The following is a 17675-nucleotide window of genomic DNA, read 5'->3' as shown; positions in this document are numbered from 1 at the left end:
ACTCAAGCGCGTGCCTTCCTCTGATTTCTCTTCTCTCTCCTGCTCTTGCACGTACGCAGGAGTTGACAGGCAAACTGCCCATTGAGTATCCCTTGGACCCGGGGGAGGAACCACCCATCGTTCGCAGAAGAATCGGGACGGCCTTCAAACTGGATGAACAGAAAATCCTGCCCAAAGGAGAGGTGTGTCCTTTATGTTGTTGGATTCTGCTACGTCAGCCATATTTGTCCCACGTGTTAGGGCTTCCAGACTTTCTGTCACCGTTTCTTCATTCTCCCTGATGCCAGATGCCTTTTCCCTTTTGCTCCGGGGTGTCTCACCTTTTAAGCTAGCTGGTTAGTCAGTGAGGGGCTCCCCTCCCTAGGATTAGTTACCTTGCTCCTCTGTGAACGGGGAGCCAAGTGCGTGGCTGCCTGCTGCGTGAACAGGGAAGCCAGGTGTGCTCCCAGGGGAGACAGAGGCAGGACGGAGCTGGGGACGGGAGAGCTCTTCCTTCCTAGAATAACTCTGTGCATGTTCGTGCCAACTTGGGGGTACTTCCTTTTACTGATTCTGGACTGATCTATGCAGGGACAGGTAAGGAAGACAGGGCACCACGCGGACTTATCAGTAAGCATTTTGATTTCTGTGGAAGTTGTGTGTGGAACATGATCGGCCTGTCACAAGTGGCTACGTTAAGCTTGGGAGAACATCCCAGCAGCACACACGTGGGCCTGTCTTTTTAAGGACTTCCCTACCCTTTGTTACTGGGAGCCCAGCACAGTGTGGAAGAAAACCAGCAGAGAAGCAAACGGGTGCAGGCACCCCGTTGTCGAGGGGAAAGACAGTAGGGTCTGCCCTTGGTGGCCTTAACTTCACCTTGCTGCGAAAAGTGCTACCAGACTTTCAGCAAGATGCTGGGCCCTCCTAATGTCACTCGTCTGCTTTTAGGGGACCCACTGAAGCTTTGCTTTTTCATCCTCTTTGGCACTAAACGTTGGTGGGGGGCTGGGGCTGGAGAGGTCAGGACTGGGGAGGGGGGCGGGGGGAGGGTCTTGGGTCTCCCTCTGGTTAATAAGCTATCCAGCCTCAGACCAAGAGAGATTCAAGGCCAGGCAAACCTTTAGGCCTCAAGGCCATGTCCAGGAAATGTCTTCCCAGATTTATTCTGAATGAAGCTACTGATGAAAATGCTCTTGAACAGAGGGCTTAAAAGAACAGGCATCAAATCCAATGGAGGAGGGAATGCCACGTATGTGTTTAAATGCACAGACTCTAAAAAGTGATTGGGGGGAGCTCACATTCTTGTGTCACACCCGCGGTGGGTGAGTGTGAGGGTGAATCCCGAGGGGACGCGAGTGCCCTGCAGCCGCCAGCAGGGGATCAGTCTGAGATTGGCACTGGCGGGTCCCCGGGGGGACTGGTGGACACATCAGAAGCTTCATCCACATCACAAGCTGCTCTTCCAGAAGATGAACTTCCCAATCCTTACATCTCTGAGCCTGAGAAACACTTAACTTGCTACTTAACCCCTGCTTAATCGTGCTCAGCGACCAAGAGTTGCTGAGCAGAGAGGAAACAGTGGAGGTGCATGGCTGTGGGTGGGCCCTGGATTTTATCGGGGTCAGGACGGGGGTGAGGGTGGGTGGGATTCAGGAGACCACCTGGTTGGGCATTTTTCAAATCCGGCTGTCGGCAGGATTGCCTGAGGAACTGCCATGCCCTTAGGCCGGACAGACGCCTGGCACTAAACTTACAAGAGCAGACCCCACCTTAGCGAGTGCACCGTTGTTCTTCCCGCAGCCCCGAGGGCCTTCTCACCAGTGGCTCCCTCACACTGTCCAGGAAAAGAGGACTGTCCTTTCCTGAGAAGCTCATGTGCAGCCCTGTCTTCCTTACCTGTCCCTGCATAGATCAGTCCAGAATCAGTGAAAGGAAGTACCCCCAAGTTGGCACGAACATGCACAGAGCTATTCTAGGAAGCGAAGAGCTCTCCCACCCCCAGCTCCGTCCTGCCTCTGTCTCTCCTGGGAACATATTTGGCTTCCCTGTTCACGCAGCAGGCAGCCACGCACTTGGCTCCCCGTTCACACAGCAGGCTGCCATCTGGACAGGCAGCGCCGCGGCTCTGTGCTCGTCTCTGCTGAAGGGGCGAGAGCGCATCCTGGGCTCCCACACTGGGGCGGGTCTGGGGCCAGGGCTCTCCTAACCACCCGGGAGCAGCTGCTAGCAGGAGTTACCCGCACAGAACAGCCTTTGTCCTCGGCGACTTGTTTGTTTCAAGACCCCGGGCGGGAATCCATTTCCATATTCTTCTCCCTCCGGGGAACAAGTGCAGCCAGCCCTGGAAGGAACCGGAAGGAGTTTATCAATCTCCTGAACAGCTCTGTGTAATCTTCACCTCCTCCTCCCTCCTGGGCCCCACTCCCCTCAACAGGAAATGAATCCGGCTAAGAGTTCTGTGTTGGATGGAGGCTGTCGGCCCGGTGCGTGCCTCCCACAGGCGAGCCTTTTTTATCCGGCCCTGAGCTGGAGAGATCTGTCCATCCCGACAGACGTGGTGATGGGTTCCCACGTGATTAGGTCGCTTCCTGTCACGTTTTTGCAAGGGTGGGGATCGCCTGGGGCCTCCCTGGGCCTCACGGGCAGGTACTTGAACACCCCTCTGCCGAGCAGCGGAGAGGCGGCGGGGAGCACGCCATCCCCGTTCAGCTGCTGCGTCCGCCAGGCTGTTTTCTGGCAGCCACAGCCGGCAGGCCAGAGGGAGGTGCCCCAGGGGAGGAAGGAGAGCGCCCTGAAGCAGGGCTGCTGCGCCCCCCTGTCCGCGCCTCCCAGCCCAGAGCTGCTGAGAACAAGCAGGTGTGGGCACGGCCGGAGCTGGCACGAAGGGCTTCCGAGAGAGATCCCGGTGAGCGGGGTACGTCCCAGCACAGAGGGCTCAAAATATGAGAGACAGAGGGCACGAGTGCGAGGATGGGGAGTCACACACATGTGAGCTCCTGTTGGTGAACCCACTGCACCCCCAGCCCGGGATGGTGAGAAGCGCCAACCAGACTCCGAATTTCCACGAGGGCTTGGTGTCTGCGAACCTCGCAGTGGGGATGGTGGTAACCAAGGCAGGTGGCCCCCCGCCTGCGGCAGGGGAATCTGCTTCTCAATGATGCCACCAGTGTAGAGACGGACACTTGTCTCCTAAATGTAACGGGAGCCAAGAGTCTCGAAAGTGGGGGTGCCCCAGGCACTAGCTGCCAGAGGTTTTAGGAGAAGGGCCATTGCAGGGTCAGGCGAGGTTGGGGCTAGGCCCTGGGCCTTGCTGATTTCCTAGGATGCGTGTCTCCCAAAGAGTAGGGCTCGCTGGCCCTGGGGCAGGGGTGGGGAGGCGGGGTCCCCCTGCCCCGCGTCCCACTGAGTGTAAGCCCGTGTCTCCCTCCCACAGGAGGCCGAGCTGGAACGCCTGGAACGGGAATTTGCCATTCAATCCCAGATTACAGAGGCCGCCCGCCGCCTCGCCAGTGACCCCAACGTCAGCAAAAAACTGAAGAAACAAAGGAAAACCTCTTATCTGAACGCACTGAGGAAGCTGCAGGAGATCGAGAACGCCATCAACGAGAACCGCATCAAGTCTGGGAAGAAACCCACGCAGAGGGCTTCGCTGATCATCGCCGGTCAGTGCTAACTAAGCCCGCTCCCCACAGGGGCCCCTGGCACCAGCACCAGCCCCGAGAGCGGGTCCACAGCTGGCTCCCTGCATGACCTGCGCAAGCTGTTTAACGCCCCGTGCCTTATTTTTGGTCCATAAAGTGAAGCTCATAAGGCCCGGTAACCAGATAGGAACAACACAGCGTGTTCAGGTCCACACAAGAGGATCCCACAAACCGAGCCGTCCGGATCCCTGTCCGCTGTGCCCTGGGAGAGCCAGCGGCCGTGAGCTACATGCTCTCATCGGCCCTCACCGGGAGCTAGGCTCAGCTAACCGTGCCTGCCCAGGTTCTGATGTCCTCGGGGACCTGATCACCCTGCCCGTGTCTGGAAGGAAAGAGGGTGGCTGGGGTCCGCTGCGAGCCAGCACCCCCGCCGAGCCTGTGTCCTCCACAGACGGGCTGTCTCCAAGGGCCCCCCTGTCCCAAAGCCGAACCCCGGGAGGACTGGGCCACCCCACTCTGATTGTCTAGAGTCCTGAGGTCACGACTCCTGGTCAGGAGGGTTTAGAAGCTCGGGTGATTACATTTGGCAAATGCTAGAAAGAACCCCCCCCCCCCCCAAATCCACCCACGGCCGTCAAGTCCCCCAAACTGTTTTAATCCTTCTTTCCTATGTCAGCAAACTCTTTGAAACCTACGTCAGATACTCCTTCATGGTTTACGCATGTTGAAAACACTTCTTCGGGAAGATAGAAAGTGGGATAGAGGTGACCGGGGGCTGGAGTGGGAGGCGGAATGGGGAGTTAGTGTTTCATGGGTACAGGTTTTGTTAGGAAAAATGAAAAAGTTCAAGGGATGGTGATGGTTGCACAGTAGTGTAAATATACTTAACGGCACTGACCTGTTCAGCTAAAAACGGTTAAAACAGTACATTTTACGGCGTGTATGTTTTACCACAATTACATACGTATAAATCATATGTACTTATAACATACGTAGAGCACAATTGTGTAACCTTAAAATGTGGACAAACGAGGGAAGCAAGGCTCTACCAGGGCCTCTGCCCCCCAGTTGCCCCCATCCCACCAAACAATACAAATAAAATAACTTCGTAGTTTAGAAAAACAAGAGACTGTAAAAAAAAAAAAAAATCCTTTCTTCTAGGAAATTTGGAATAACCATCTTTCCCCATCCTGCCCTGTTGGCCTTGGCCAAGACTTTGTCACTTGCTTGCCCACGTCTTAACAGAGCTTCAGTCAGCCAGCCTTTCTCCGTCTGAGGCCTCTGTGAGACCTCCTTGGGGAGGCCCAGCTCTGCAGAAACCTCCAGCACGGTCACCAGAGCCAAGTTTGGGAGGGGTACCACAGGGACAGACCTGTCGCTGGTCGGCCCCAGAAGAGCCTGGTTTCCCGGCCTGCCCGGCCCCTGGCGGTTCTGTGAGCGCTGACAACAGAATTCACATTTAAACAAGTATCTGTCCCAGCGGCACATGGTCCCATGCAAATGTGCAGCCATTGTTTTTAAGTGCTCAAGAATATACTTTATTTTGCCACCGCCTCAGAATGTTTCTGCCACACTTGAATTAGAGGAATAATTACAGTTCTTCTTAGTTCCTTAGTCTGGTGTTTTATTTCTTTTCTTTCTGTTTTTTTTTTTTTTAACATTTTCCGAGAGCAAGAGAGGCAGAGCATGAGTGGGGGAGGGGCAGGGAAAGGGGGAGACACAGAATCGGAAGCAGGCTCAGGCTCCGAGCTGTCAGCACAGAGCTTGACCCGGGGCTCAAACCCACGAACCGTGAGATCATGACCTGAGCCAAACTCAGACGTTTAATTGACTGAGCCACACAGGCACCCCTGGTGTTTTATTTCAAGAGCTAAAACACTAAACTTGGAACTTCAGACTGGGACCTTTGCTCGTTTTGAACAGAGCAACTCCAGACAAACCACTCCCCCTCGGTGGCCTCAGTTTCCCCAGATGTTAAGAGGGGAGGACTATTTTACTGGCTCCCTCTTGGGCACGTTCTCATGGTTAACTAGCACCTATAAAAATAGGCTTTGGAGAGATAGAAGCTATAGTTAGCAGCCTGCGTTCACCACTAACGACTTAAGAAGTTTACGGAGAAGACATTTATTGCCACAAGACCAAAGCCAAGTCCTTACCTAGTTTCGCGTGTACCAAATACATAGCAGTTCACTGCCTTTGGCTGGGTTGGAACACGCCCTGAGATCGGGCCGGGACAACGATGTGGCTTAACCAGGCCGGGCAGCCTTTATCCTGGATATTAAGCTGCTCGGCACGGCAGGGTCCAGTGAAACAAGAGTGCAGATGCGCAAAGACTGGCACATCGCGGTGTCAGGAGCGAGGGATGAGCTAATGACCCACCCCAGGGACTGTCAAAGGAAATGCCAAACAGCATTTTGATTGTACTCCGTGTGTTCTCTCTGATTAGAAAGAGGAGGATGTGGGACGGTCCCAAACGTATGATTTTTACAAGGAGGTCTTTGTCTAAGGGATGGGCTGAACTCATAGACTCTTGCTCTCTCTCTTCTCAGATGGAAATATTGCCAGTGAAGACAGCTCCCTCTCGGATGCCCTTGTGCTAGAGGATGGTAGGTTGTCCGTTTCCTGCTTCAGAACTCGGACACAGATTAACGGGGATTAGGCTGTATGCAGTCTGGCACAGCCCAGTGGGAAGACCAGAGCCAGGCTGAGGTGACAGCAGGGTGCCCCGCCAGTCCCTGGTTCGCAGCACTCACCCATTTGGGGGTAGGTGGGCGCCGCGTCAGCTCGGGTCTGTAGGAACTTCGGTATTTCCCATGGCCCAGAGGTAGGAGGTGAGGTCCATGAACGGTGTTCTCTGTTTTATAGTTGACAAAACCGCGTTTAAAAAAATCTTTTTTAGTGTCTATTTTTGAGAGCGAGGTAGAGAAGCGCAGAGAGAGGGAGACAGCATCCGAAGCGGGCTCCACGCTGACAGCAGAGAGCCTGATGCGGGGCTGGAACTCACAGAACCGTGAGATGATGACTGAGCCGAAGTTGAATGCTTGACCAACAGAGCCACCCAGGCGCCCCACAGTTTTAACTGAACACCATGTGCAGTTTCCTTTTGAGTATTCATAGTTTCTAGAGGAAAGACATGGTCTTTGGTTGGATCACAAGTCTAAGATTGAAGCCCACTAGGAAAGCCTGGGAGTAGCAGGAAGAAAAACCTTCCATACCTTCCTGAGAAATCTTGAAAACCAAAGAGAAGATGTCCCTTTAGATTCCTGGTCAGGCCTTGAAATTGTCTTCCTGTTTGCCATTGACCTCTGAAAACCCAGCGGTTATCAGGATATTTTCTTGGGAAATTCTTAGAAAAACAGAACTGATCCCCCACGCCCACACCACCACCACACACAGGGGTAGAAAGAATTCGAGGCATGGGACCATCTCTGAGAACGTTCCCGTGGGTTTAAATCAAAACTTGGGAGGCGAGGACATTGACGATATGGAAATCTATTAAGTGCCAGTTAATTTTTCTGCCCTTTAGGAGAACCTCTGGTGGGCAGTGCTGAGTGGCTGTTGAGACAGAAAACCTTAAAAGGTCTGCCCGACACATAGTCATGATGGGAATTGCAAGGGTGAAAATAATTGCTATTGATGTGGGGAAAGGCTGGCAGGTTATTTACCCAATAGTCTTGGCCCTGCTGTTAGCAATCAGGTCATAATATTTTTATCGTCAGCATCGTTCTGCGGGTGGGGAGGAAGCCAGGCTGCGGGAGAGCAGGGAGAGGGGCTTTGAGTACGAGCGATCCGGCCCTGGTTTTGGCCTCAGTGGACTTCAGTCTCTTCAGGCGAGGGAACAACAATTGAGCGAGATTCCTTTGTAAGAGAAGAGTTGGGGGAGGTACGTGTTGTTGTTGGCTAACGTGGGTGCATGGATGGCGACTAGTTTCCTCCTGTGTTCCGGACCCCCTAAGGGGCATCATCGCCTCAGTTGGACCATTGCAGGCTTGCCCCTCCTAGGGGCTCTTTGCTTTACTGATTTGAGGGGCGGGCGCATAATAGATGCTGGGTTTCAAGGTTGGGGGATGGAGAATTAGGCTTTGGATAAGAATACGAATTGTAAATGGACTGCGGGGCCAAGTGAAAGGTGGTTGGAGCTTTTGGGGTTTGCTTCTGTGTATTTTTTCCCTTCAGACCCGGCCCTCTGCCTTCACAATGAGCACTGAGTTTCCCCCCCCTCCCCCCCTGCTCACTGCTGTTCCCTCACCCCCCGAGTTGTCCACCCTGATTATCTTCCTTAACTCCTGCCTCGTCTCTCTCCCAGCCTTGCCCACTCGGAACCCTGACAGTTGACTAGCTCTCACACAGGATTTTCATCCTGACCCCTCCGTGCTTAGGAAGTTCCAGAGTCTTCCTAGGGCTTTCAGACCACATTCCCCACTCAGCCTGGAATCAAAGAAAAGCAGAGAGAGTAGATCCCTAGAACCGCCAACAGATAATGATGCGCAACATACATAACTTTCTTTCATTTTTTTTTTCCTAACAAGTATTTATTGAGCATCATTCCAGGCACTGAGGTGATAGAAGCAAACACAACAGAACCCTCCTGGAGCTGAAACTCCCCCAGACCAAATTAGACGCTTAAGGTCTATTGAATGAAAACTTTACAACATGTTAATGACTATGTTTTGCTCTTTGGTATGAAGCAATCATTTGCTGTTGGGATTTATTGGCACTCAGGCTTCACTCCATCTGTAGCTAATCAAAAGTGAAACTTCTCTCCCCATTGAAGGCTGCTGCTTGAAGTTTAGGTTTGGTTCATTCTGGTTTGACTTGTCTCGGCAACTGGGGAAGCCATGGGGTGCGCTCGTTGCCTGTCTGGATTGTGGGGGGCGGGGGTGGAATGTGGTCATTGAGCAGACGCCTGTCTGGATTGCAGAGGGGGGGGGGGCAGCTGTGGGTGGGGGTGGGGGGATCTGTCTGGGTCGGTGGGAGGGACCCTTGCTCAGTTCGTCTCTCTCCATCTCTGTGCAGAAGACTCTCAGGTCACCAGCACACTGTCCCCCTTACAGTCTCCTCACAAGGGACTCCCTCCTCGACCACCGTCACACAACAGGCCCCCTCCTCCCCAGTCCCTGGAGGGACTCCGGCAGATGCACTATCACGGCAGCGACTACGACAAATCCCCCATAAAGCCCAAAATGTGGAGTGAGTCCTCTTTAGATGAGCCTTACGAGAAGGTCAAGAAACGTTCCTCCCACGGCCATTCCAGGTGAGCTGGGTCGGGGAGATCACATGAGCTCACGGGAAAAAACAAAGGGCTGTCCCAAATAGCACCCACAAGTTTCAGAATCCACACCAGCTCATTCCCTCCCTCCTGGGGCGGCCTTAAAACAGTGCTGCGCTCACAGCGCCCTCTGCTGCCGACCCTGTCAAGGTGCAGATCGGTGGTGCAAAAGGGAATGGGCGTTTGGGGCTCACAGTGTCTTGGCAGATGGTCTTAATGTTGTGAAATGACACGGAAATTAACGAGGGAGGCTTAGGCAGCGTCCTTCTGAAAAGGCAAGAGAGAGTCTACTCCCAGGAATCCCAAAGTGGTTCAGAACCCTACAGCATCATCCAACAGGATTCCAGGGCCAGACAGCTGTAATCTTAGCCGTGCATTATCAGCTCATTACTCAGCTGATACTGCAGAGAGATTTTTGGAAGGCATTTTGGTCTGTTTCTCTGTTTTTCTCATTTCCTTTAATTACACCCTTTAAAGCTCCCAGTGGCTGTCCAGACAGGTAAATATTTGTCCGCTGGAAAACAGAAACTGTGGTTGAGGGCAGGGACTTCACAGAACAGTCCACTGCCTGTTATGCACAAGGCTGATGAGGGTTTCTTTCTTTCTTTCTTTCTTTTTTTTTTTTGAAGATTTTTATTTTCTAAGTAATCTCTCCATCCACCCGGGGGGCTTGAACTCACAACCCTGAGATCAAGAGTCGCATGCTCTTCTGACTGAGCCAGCCAGGCGCCCCCACTAGGGTCTTGGTTTCACACTGTGGTGCAGGTCGGGGCCGAGGACCCCCACCCACAACTGGGGCGAAGGCTGAGAGCCAGAATAGGAATCGGGGCGGGGGGGCGCGGGCAGACCCGGGCGAGCTTTCCCGACACCCACGCTGGGGTCTGCGGCCGGGCAGCTCCCCGGGAAGAGGTGCGGTCGTGTGTGGCCGTGACCAGCCTGGTATCCTCTGGTTTGCAGCAGTCACAAGCGATTCCCCAGCACGGGCAGCTGTGCAGAAGCAGGCGGGGGCAGTAGCTCCCTCCAGAACAGCCCCATCCGCAGCCTCCCTCACTGGAACTCCCAGTCCAGCATGCCGTCCACACCAGACCTGCGGGTCCGGAGTCCCCACTATGTTCATTCCACGAGGTGAGTGTACCAGGCCTTTGGGCCACCTCCGTCCCTAGACCAGACCTCCCTTTGTTAACCTGGGCGATTCCCCCCCCAAAATGGCCCAAAGAACCGGTAAACTGGGGTCAGGCCGGAACCAGTGAGGCAGGTTCTCGTTAATGCAAAGCGGGATGAAAAATCCGGGACGGCAGCAGTGAGCCCCCCGTTAGCTACGAGACCCATTTGTATCCCCGGGTCTACGTCCGGGAGTCACCTGGGAAATCTCCAGGCTTCTGGAAACAGTGGGCATGGAGGGAGTTTCCTCTTTTTTTAAATTTTTTAAAAGTTTGTTTATTTAAGCAATCTCTACACCGAAAGTGGGGCTCGAACTCACGACCCCGAGATGGAGAGCCACATGCTCTACCGACTGAGGCATCCAGACGCCTCACGGAGGGAGCTTTCCTAATCAAAATGGAGGCAGGAGAGGCTATCCAGATCAGCAGGGAACATGCTGGAAACGGAACGACCTTGCACTGATAGGGGGTGATATTTATTCTCTAGTCTTCATGTGTCTTCCCGCTGAGGCCTGGACTTTTTAATGTCTCAGGGTGTAAATTCATTGAAGAGGAAAAGGAACTGGCAGAAGTGAAGCGTGACTCACTCCTGCATTTTCTGAAAAGAGGCACAACCAAAGCCATCATTTGATTTGATCAAATTGCGTAGGGATTTGCATACGCACTGATTGCGTAGGGACTGTGGCTCCAAGGATGGATTTATATAGGATAAGATGGAGCTCGCCAGGCAAGACTGATTCATTCTTTCAGGCAGCATACTTGTCACTTGCCTGTATGCACCAGGTATCACCGTAGGGACAGAGCAGTGAACGAAACAGACCACACTCCAGCTCTCAACGGACTGACGTTTTAGTAGGGGAGAGTGGCAAGAAAGAAAAAGGTCTGTCCCGCGGTGATACGCACGAAGAAAAATGGACAGGGGGCTACATAGTGAAAGGCAAGAGTGACCATTAAGTGAAAGCATCAGGGCAGTTCTCTCTAATAAGGTGACATTTGCGTAGAGACCTGAATGGATGGGGTAGCCAGTTCTGAGGATACATCCGAGAAGAGCAAGGTCAGAGCCCCAGGGCCAGGCCTGCACTTAGCATGTCCCCCGGGGGCTAGAACGGCCGGAGCAGATGACCGAGACCGTGGAGAGGAAAGTGAGGCCTGAGCCCCAAAGAGCCGCTCGGTGGGGACTTCACGTTCTACCCTGAGTGGCAGAACAGGAACTCACCTCCTCCTGTACTTGGCCAGTGGGGCCGCCCTGAATGTCACATGTGTCCTAGCATCGTCCGCCCCTGTGACACTGATGGGTGTTTACAGTGTGGACTCATAAGCAGAGTGGATCATAGACAAAGTAGTGGCAAGAGGAGTGTGTGCAGCCGTCAGGTTTAAGTGTTAGCTGCTCCCGCCGCCCAGTTGAGGGTTCCGGGCGAATGGGAACCTACGTGGGTTTCCTAACAGTATCTGGTTGAACCCTGTGAAGTGCGCTAAGTCCGCCTTTCTCTTGCTCTTCAAAGACAGGGCATTTCATCTGATGGCACGGATTCTCCTGGTTCTCTTTGCATCTATAGAATCCTATTGCGCCATTAAAAAAAAAAAAAAAAAAAAAAGCCAGGCTATTAGGGTGCCTTTCTAGAGGCCACCTTTCTGTGGGCGCCGTCCGCTGTCCCGCCCCCGCGCATACTCGAGCACCCAGTCGGGGGGGGATCTGCGGTCCCTCCGGCCCCTTGGCTTCGCCCGGCGGGACTCCCAGAGCCACCCCGCTCCCGCCCAGCGCTCCTAGGTGCGGTTCGCTGGCGGCTCTGGACGGCGGGTTCTGTCCTTGCCTGCGCCCACCCCGTCCCCCCAGGCGCCCCTCCCCGGGGCATCCCCACCCACCCGCCCGCCCGCCCGCCGTCTCCCCGCAGGTCGGTGGACCTCAGCCCCACGCGGCTGCACAGCCTCGCCCTGCACTTTAGGCACCGGAGCTCCAGCTTGGAGTCCCAGGGCAAGCTCCTGGGCTCGGAGAACGACACGGGGAGCCCCGACTTCTACACCCCGCGGACTCGTAGCAGCAACGGCTCCGACCCCATGGACGACTGCTCCTCCTGCACCAGCCACTCGAGCTCGGAGCACTACTACCCGGCGCAGATGAACGCCAACTACTCCACGCTGGCCGAGGACTCGCCGTCGAAGGCGCGCGCGCGGCAGCGGCAGCGGCAGCGGGCGGCGGGCGCGCTGGGCGCCGCGAACTCGGGCAGCATGCCCAACCTGGCGGCGCGCGGCGGCGGCGCGCACGGCGTCTACCTGCACAGCCAGAGCCAGCCCAGCTCGCAGTACCGCATCAAGGAGTACCCGCTGTACATCGAGGGCGGCGCCACGCCCGTGGTGGTGCGCAGCCTGGAGAGCGACCAGGAGGGCCACTACAGCGTCAAGGCGCAGTTCAAGACGTCCAACTCGTACACGGCGGGCGGCCTGTTCCGGGAGAGCTGGCGCGGCGGCGACGAGGGCGACGCGGGCCGCCTGACGCCGTCGCGCTCGCAGATCCTGCGGACTCCGTCGCTGGGCCGCGAGGGCGCCCACGACAAGGGCGCGGGCCGCGCCGCCGTCTCGGACGAGCTGCGCCTGTGGTACCAGCGCTCCACGGCCTCGCACAAGGAGCACAGCCGCCTGTCGCACACCAGCTCCACCTCCTCGGACAGCGGCTCCCAGTACAGCACCTCCTCCCAGAGCACCTTCGTGGCGCACAGCAGGGTCACCAGGATGCCCCAGATGTGCAAGGCCACGTCAGGTGAGCGGGGCGGGGGTGGGGGGGACCTCCGGACGTTCTGAGATCGTTCGTTCCAGAAACCTGGGCTGTCAGACGGCTGAGACTGGGGGCCTTCGGGTCCCCTCTCCTTCACGCGCTCCCGCCCCAGCCCTGGCTTTGGGGGACGGAGATCTCAGAGCCGGTGGGGGGGAGGGGGCAGCGCCTCCGACCCTCCCCAGCGGGCTGGGCCAAGTCGCCCCCGGTTCAGCATCCTAGGTAGAGATGCGAACCCTCCCTCCGGCCGCTTCTTGTAAGGACAGACATCAGGGAAGCCCCGTGCTGACATGGCTCGGGGTTTGTTCCAGTCAAAGGTGCACCTTTACCCTGGTGAAGAGACACTAGTACGTTGCAGACCCGAGTGGCCCCTTCCAGGGGGACACTTGTTCCAGGCAGGGCCTTGCGTCCTGGAGCCTTGGAACTGGGCCGTGTCCCCTGGGTGGGACCGACTGGTGGGGGGAGGGGGGAAGAGGGGGTTAAAGTCCCAACTGCTCCTGGGTTCCCATGTCAGGGATGTTAGGAGGTGACCAAAAGAATTTTTATAAAGTGCTTTCAGTACCTCGATACTACGCCTTTAAAGCTTTCATAATTAGGCTTTTTTCCTTGTACTCAGCATTGAGTAGTGCCAGACCATAAAAAAGTAAAAACGGAAAACACCACCCTTTGCTTCAGAAGCTAGTAGCTTCTCTGGGAAAGAACAGCGGTGACAGCCACCCCCAGTGCTCAGCAGTGACCTCACGGCTCGCAGCACGCTCGGGCTGGGGGGGGGGGTGGGAGCAGGCAGGAGGCTCTGCTTAGACAGACTACAGGGAAAGAAAAGGGAGGCAGCTGAGACATAATAAAATGATTTTTTAAAATAGAAGAATAAAATGAGAGTGATCAGCACACAGAAGGGATTCCAAGTCAGGATCTGACTTGTGATGGGAAAGAGTTAAGTAAGGATAAAGATCGGGAAGGACAGAAAATGGGGTTCACCTTTGGGGAACGGGGGGATTCTTGGGCCTTGGAATGAATGGGACAAAGAGGAGGGACCGGCCGGCTGCCTGGGTGCACCAGGCCTCACGGCTCCCGCATTCTATGCCCCGTGTCCCCAGTGACTCATTCGTTTATTATGGCGGCACATTGGCCAAATGACAGGTTCCAGAGAGGAGGACAAAAGTGATTCAGGCAATCATGAAAGAAACCATGGGCTTGGAGGTCCTAGAACCTTCTCCGTGTTCCTCCTTCATCTATAAAAAAAGCCCAGTGAAACTCGCCCGGGACTTCGCAGGAGGGTTTGGAGAAAGAACGAATGAGTGCGTTGCTCGCATCATTTAAAAAACATGAGCCTCTGTAACTGTTCAGAGCACTAGCGGTCTGCCAGGAACAAGGAACCAGGAGTGTTTCCCTTCTGTCAAAACTGTAGCACTTGCCTGGTGATGAGGTAACTCTTTGAGAACATATTTTAGAAGTTCTAAACGTATTTCGAAGGTCTAAGAAGCTGTATCTGAAGTTTAATGAGAAAGATACTTTGGAGAAGACCGAATTGGCCAAAAGTCAGGGGGGGAAGGGGATCGCCCCCACTGTGACCCTGCCACGGGGTCATACCCAGCATCTCTGGAAAGAAGCTCCTTCACTGGACCTGTCTGACCCCCCCTTTTCTGCATCACCCCTCCGCAGCTGCCTTACCTCAAAGCCAGAGAAGCTCAACGCCGTCGAGTGAAATTGGAGTGACGCCCCCAAGCAGTCCCCACCACATCCTAACCTGGCAGACTGGGTGAGTCCCCTGTTCAGACCTTCTGCCCCCTTCTTCCAGCCTCTAGAATGATCAGTTTTCCTCATCAGTTAGGAAGGATGTCCTAAACACAAGATCCTCGTTGCCGGAAGGGTGTACCCACCCAAAATGTGAGCGTTTGTTCCTGGGAAACCCCTTCCTTCCCAAAGCAGCTGCGTGGACGCTGTTACCTCCCACCTGGCTCCTTTCCGTCCCTGTCCGTGTAGACGGGCCAGTTCTCTGGGCTCTCTTTTCACCCTGGCGGTGGTCCCAGGAACGTGGGGAAGGTGGGTGCCGGAAGTCAAACGGCACTCCTTTGGGCAGAATTCCACGCGGCGTTTGATTTGTGTTCAGATTCTATCAGGCGGACTTCAGGGGGCGGGGCAGGAAGGGGAGAGGGGACTTGAGCTACTCTTGCTTCTCGCCCTGCCCCCACCTTAGAATCAGGACACATCTGAAGGAAAAGGGCCTGAGGCTCCGAGCCCTTCTCTGTCCTGGCTCCAGCTGCTTGCTCTTAACCCACAAACCAAGGGGATCAGGTGCAGGTTCCCTGAGATCTTTAAGAAGTGACGCACAGCAAAGTAATGAAACCAAAATTCCGTTCCTTTTATAGCTGCCAGCGTAGGCATAGAGCATTCTAGTCTCGTGGACGGTTAGACGTTCTGACCCCTGACGTCCAGCAGATACACGTAAATCGCTTTCCTCACGATCCCTGCCTCTTCTGTTGGTCCTCACACGTCCCCTCGGACTGGCTGTTAGGTTCTGTCCGCGCCCGCTGGGTCAAGGGGTGAGGGATCCCTCGATCGGGCTCTATTCAGTTTCTAGTTTGCTGGAGGGCCCATGGGGAAGCCTGGAAAAAGTTGACGGCCGTCTGGGAGTTGAATCATAGGACAACAGGACCAGAACGGGCTCCACTGGCTGCATTCGGGCTCCCGTGCCTGGCAGACGTTTTTGTCTCTGTAAATTTCTCCGGGGTGACTTTAAACCAGGCTTTACGGGGCCTTAGTATTTGACAGAAGGGAAAGGGGAGCTGATGTGTGTTGAGTGCCTGCGGTGTACTCAAAGGCTGGGAGCTTTTTCCGACATTTATAAGTTTGATATATTCTTCACTGCAACCTTGCGAGGGAAAGAGCCGATCTCTTAGTTGTACTGATGAGGCTTAGAGAGAGTAGGTGCTCTGCCCGGAGTCCCACAGCTGAACGAAGCTACGTTCTCTGGCCTCCAGAGTCCTGTCCTCTTCCACCGGCCAGTGGTTCTGAGAGTGCTGTCCTCGGACCGGCAGCTCGAGCATGTGTGGTTTGGGATCTTGTTACAAATGCAGACGCTCTGGCCCATCCATGACTTACTAAATGAGACAAGGGGGGGTGGGGTGGGGTGGGCAGGGCATTGTGTTTTAACAAGGCCTCCAGGGGATTCTGATGTCTGCTCAAGTCTGACAGTCCCTCAACTATAGCCCATGATGCCTCTTCCTCCTTTTGAGTCAGGAGAACCCATAGTCCCAACCACAGTGATCTGTGTCCACTCCCATTTCTTGGTCTTCGGGGCGGCAGCTACCCTCTCCGTCCTTATTACAGGTCGTTATGACCCTCCCTCCCATGCCATCCACAGGTCAGGTCCATCACACGTGGTCGGGCAGCTACTGCAAGGCCTCAGGCCCGAGAGTGGCGCGGAGATTAATTCATAGGAGAAAGTACGTCAGACCTTGTGTATCTTGGTATTTCCAGTGGCCAAGCCATTTCACCCAAATAAGGAACTTCCCATTTCAGGGTCTTTGTCGGGATGGTCCACATTTTCTGAATCCCCCCCAGTCTCCTCTAATCTGATTATATGACTGTTATTTGCGGGAGGGCAGGCCTGAAAGGAGTGAACGCCCTTGAGCTGGCCTCGAAACCTGCCTGTGTTCCACCACAAAGAGCTAGTGAGGAGGCTGGACAAATTGGAAACCAAGCTGTTTGGGTCCTTGAAGTAAATGTTTATCAGATTGAGGAGGTGGACGGTCGTAAACAACCAGCAACTGTTCTCTGTGATGTGATAGGAAAATGAGAAATGGGTACAAAGTGCCAAAGCCCGCCTTCCGAACAAAACCAAAGAGGAGGCCTTTGAGTCACTCTTGGGGCTTGAAAGTTCTGCGTGAATTCTGTTATTTGTCACTAACGCTTGGGTGTATAGTCGACTGATCTTTGCAATGTATTAATAAGCTACTAATCATGTCTGTGTCAGTTCCTCTCTTTAACATGATCTCTCTTCTCTTCCTTCTTCTGCTTTCCTTTGTTCAGAGAAGCAACAGAAAACTCACCCATTATGGATGGGTCTGAGTCTCCAACTCACCAAAGCACTGATGACTAGAGGTATTGTAAGGGGGTGTTCGGTTCTCCCCGCCCTCCCCCTCTCTCCCCCGCTGCTCACGAGTGTGTGATCTCACATGTGCTGCATGTGTCGCCCTTGTCCGCATCGTAATTTCCAGAAGCAGCTTCTGAATGGTGTGGAAGGCGTTATTCTTATGTCTTATTTCTAGATACCTGGGGAACTCTATGTTTATATGTTTTGACATGAGATGTTAGACATTCCCACTGCTACTTCCCAGAAAAGACCCCACTGTGTGTCGTAGCCCTTCCCAGACTCTGTGTACGCAGATACTTGCAGAAGCTTTTACTGGTGTCATGGTCAATGTCCAGGAAAAGAGGAGCGCCCTCCAGTTTACACGGCAAAGCACCAAAACCAGACTGAGTTGATCCAGTCACCTGCACATCACCCCTGCTTTCATCCTGCATTCCTGAGGGACAGATGTATACTCGGCCACATGGCCTGCTGTCCAAAATGTCCCTAGATAAGCATCACCGTCCTCACTACTTGGGAGCTCGTTGGAAATCTGGACTCCTGGGCCTACTGAATTTGAGTCTGCATTTCAACGAGACCCCTGGGTCAATCCAAGGCACATTCCAATTTGCACAGCACTGCCATGGTGGCCATAAAACCCGTGCTACCTTGTCTGGGTCCGGTTACCAGGGACCAGAATCTAACCGACAGACAAGACGTTGAAATTTAAATAGCATTGCAAGGGTCAACTAAAAAGATAAGGATACCATTCAGAAGTGGATAT

At 54.4% G+C, this 17675-nt stretch overlaps 1 protein-coding gene across 13 annotated transcripts in view; it reads left to right on the top strand.

Moving 5' to 3' along the window:
- The window catches only part of FRMD4A (FERM domain containing 4A), a 608405-nt gene that overhangs the window by 576790 nt on the left and 13940 nt on the right, over positions 1-17675 (top strand). For 10 of the 13 annotated variants that reach the window (XM_060659574.2, XM_060659575.3, XM_060659579.3 and 7 more), the window contains 7 exons: positions 60-182; positions 3416-3644; positions 6173-6229; positions 8640-8877; positions 9850-10017; positions 11945-12807; positions 14482-14578. In XM_060659574.2, coding sequence (XP_060515557.1) covers positions 60-182; positions 3416-3644; positions 6173-6229; positions 8640-8877; positions 9850-10017; positions 11945-12807; positions 14482-14578 — 1775 coding nt within the window. Of the gene's footprint in view, positions 1-59; positions 183-3415; positions 3645-6172; positions 6230-8639; positions 8878-9849; positions 10018-11944; positions 12808-14481; positions 14579-16851; positions 16924-17675 lie in introns of those variants that run through there. The other 3 variants (XM_081796050.1, XM_081796048.1, XM_081796049.1) reach the window with 1 other exon arrangement.

Source organism: Panthera onca, chromosome B4, assembly GCF_046562875.1.
Source record: "Panthera onca isolate mPanOnc1 chromosome B4, mPanOnc1 haplotype 2, whole genome shotgun sequence".
In the NCBI taxonomy this organism is placed as follows: Eukaryota; Metazoa; Chordata; class Mammalia; order Carnivora; family Felidae; genus Panthera; species Panthera onca.
The sequence above is the reverse complement of the archived record's forward strand: the minus strand, read 5'-3'. Positions and strand labels throughout refer to the sequence as shown.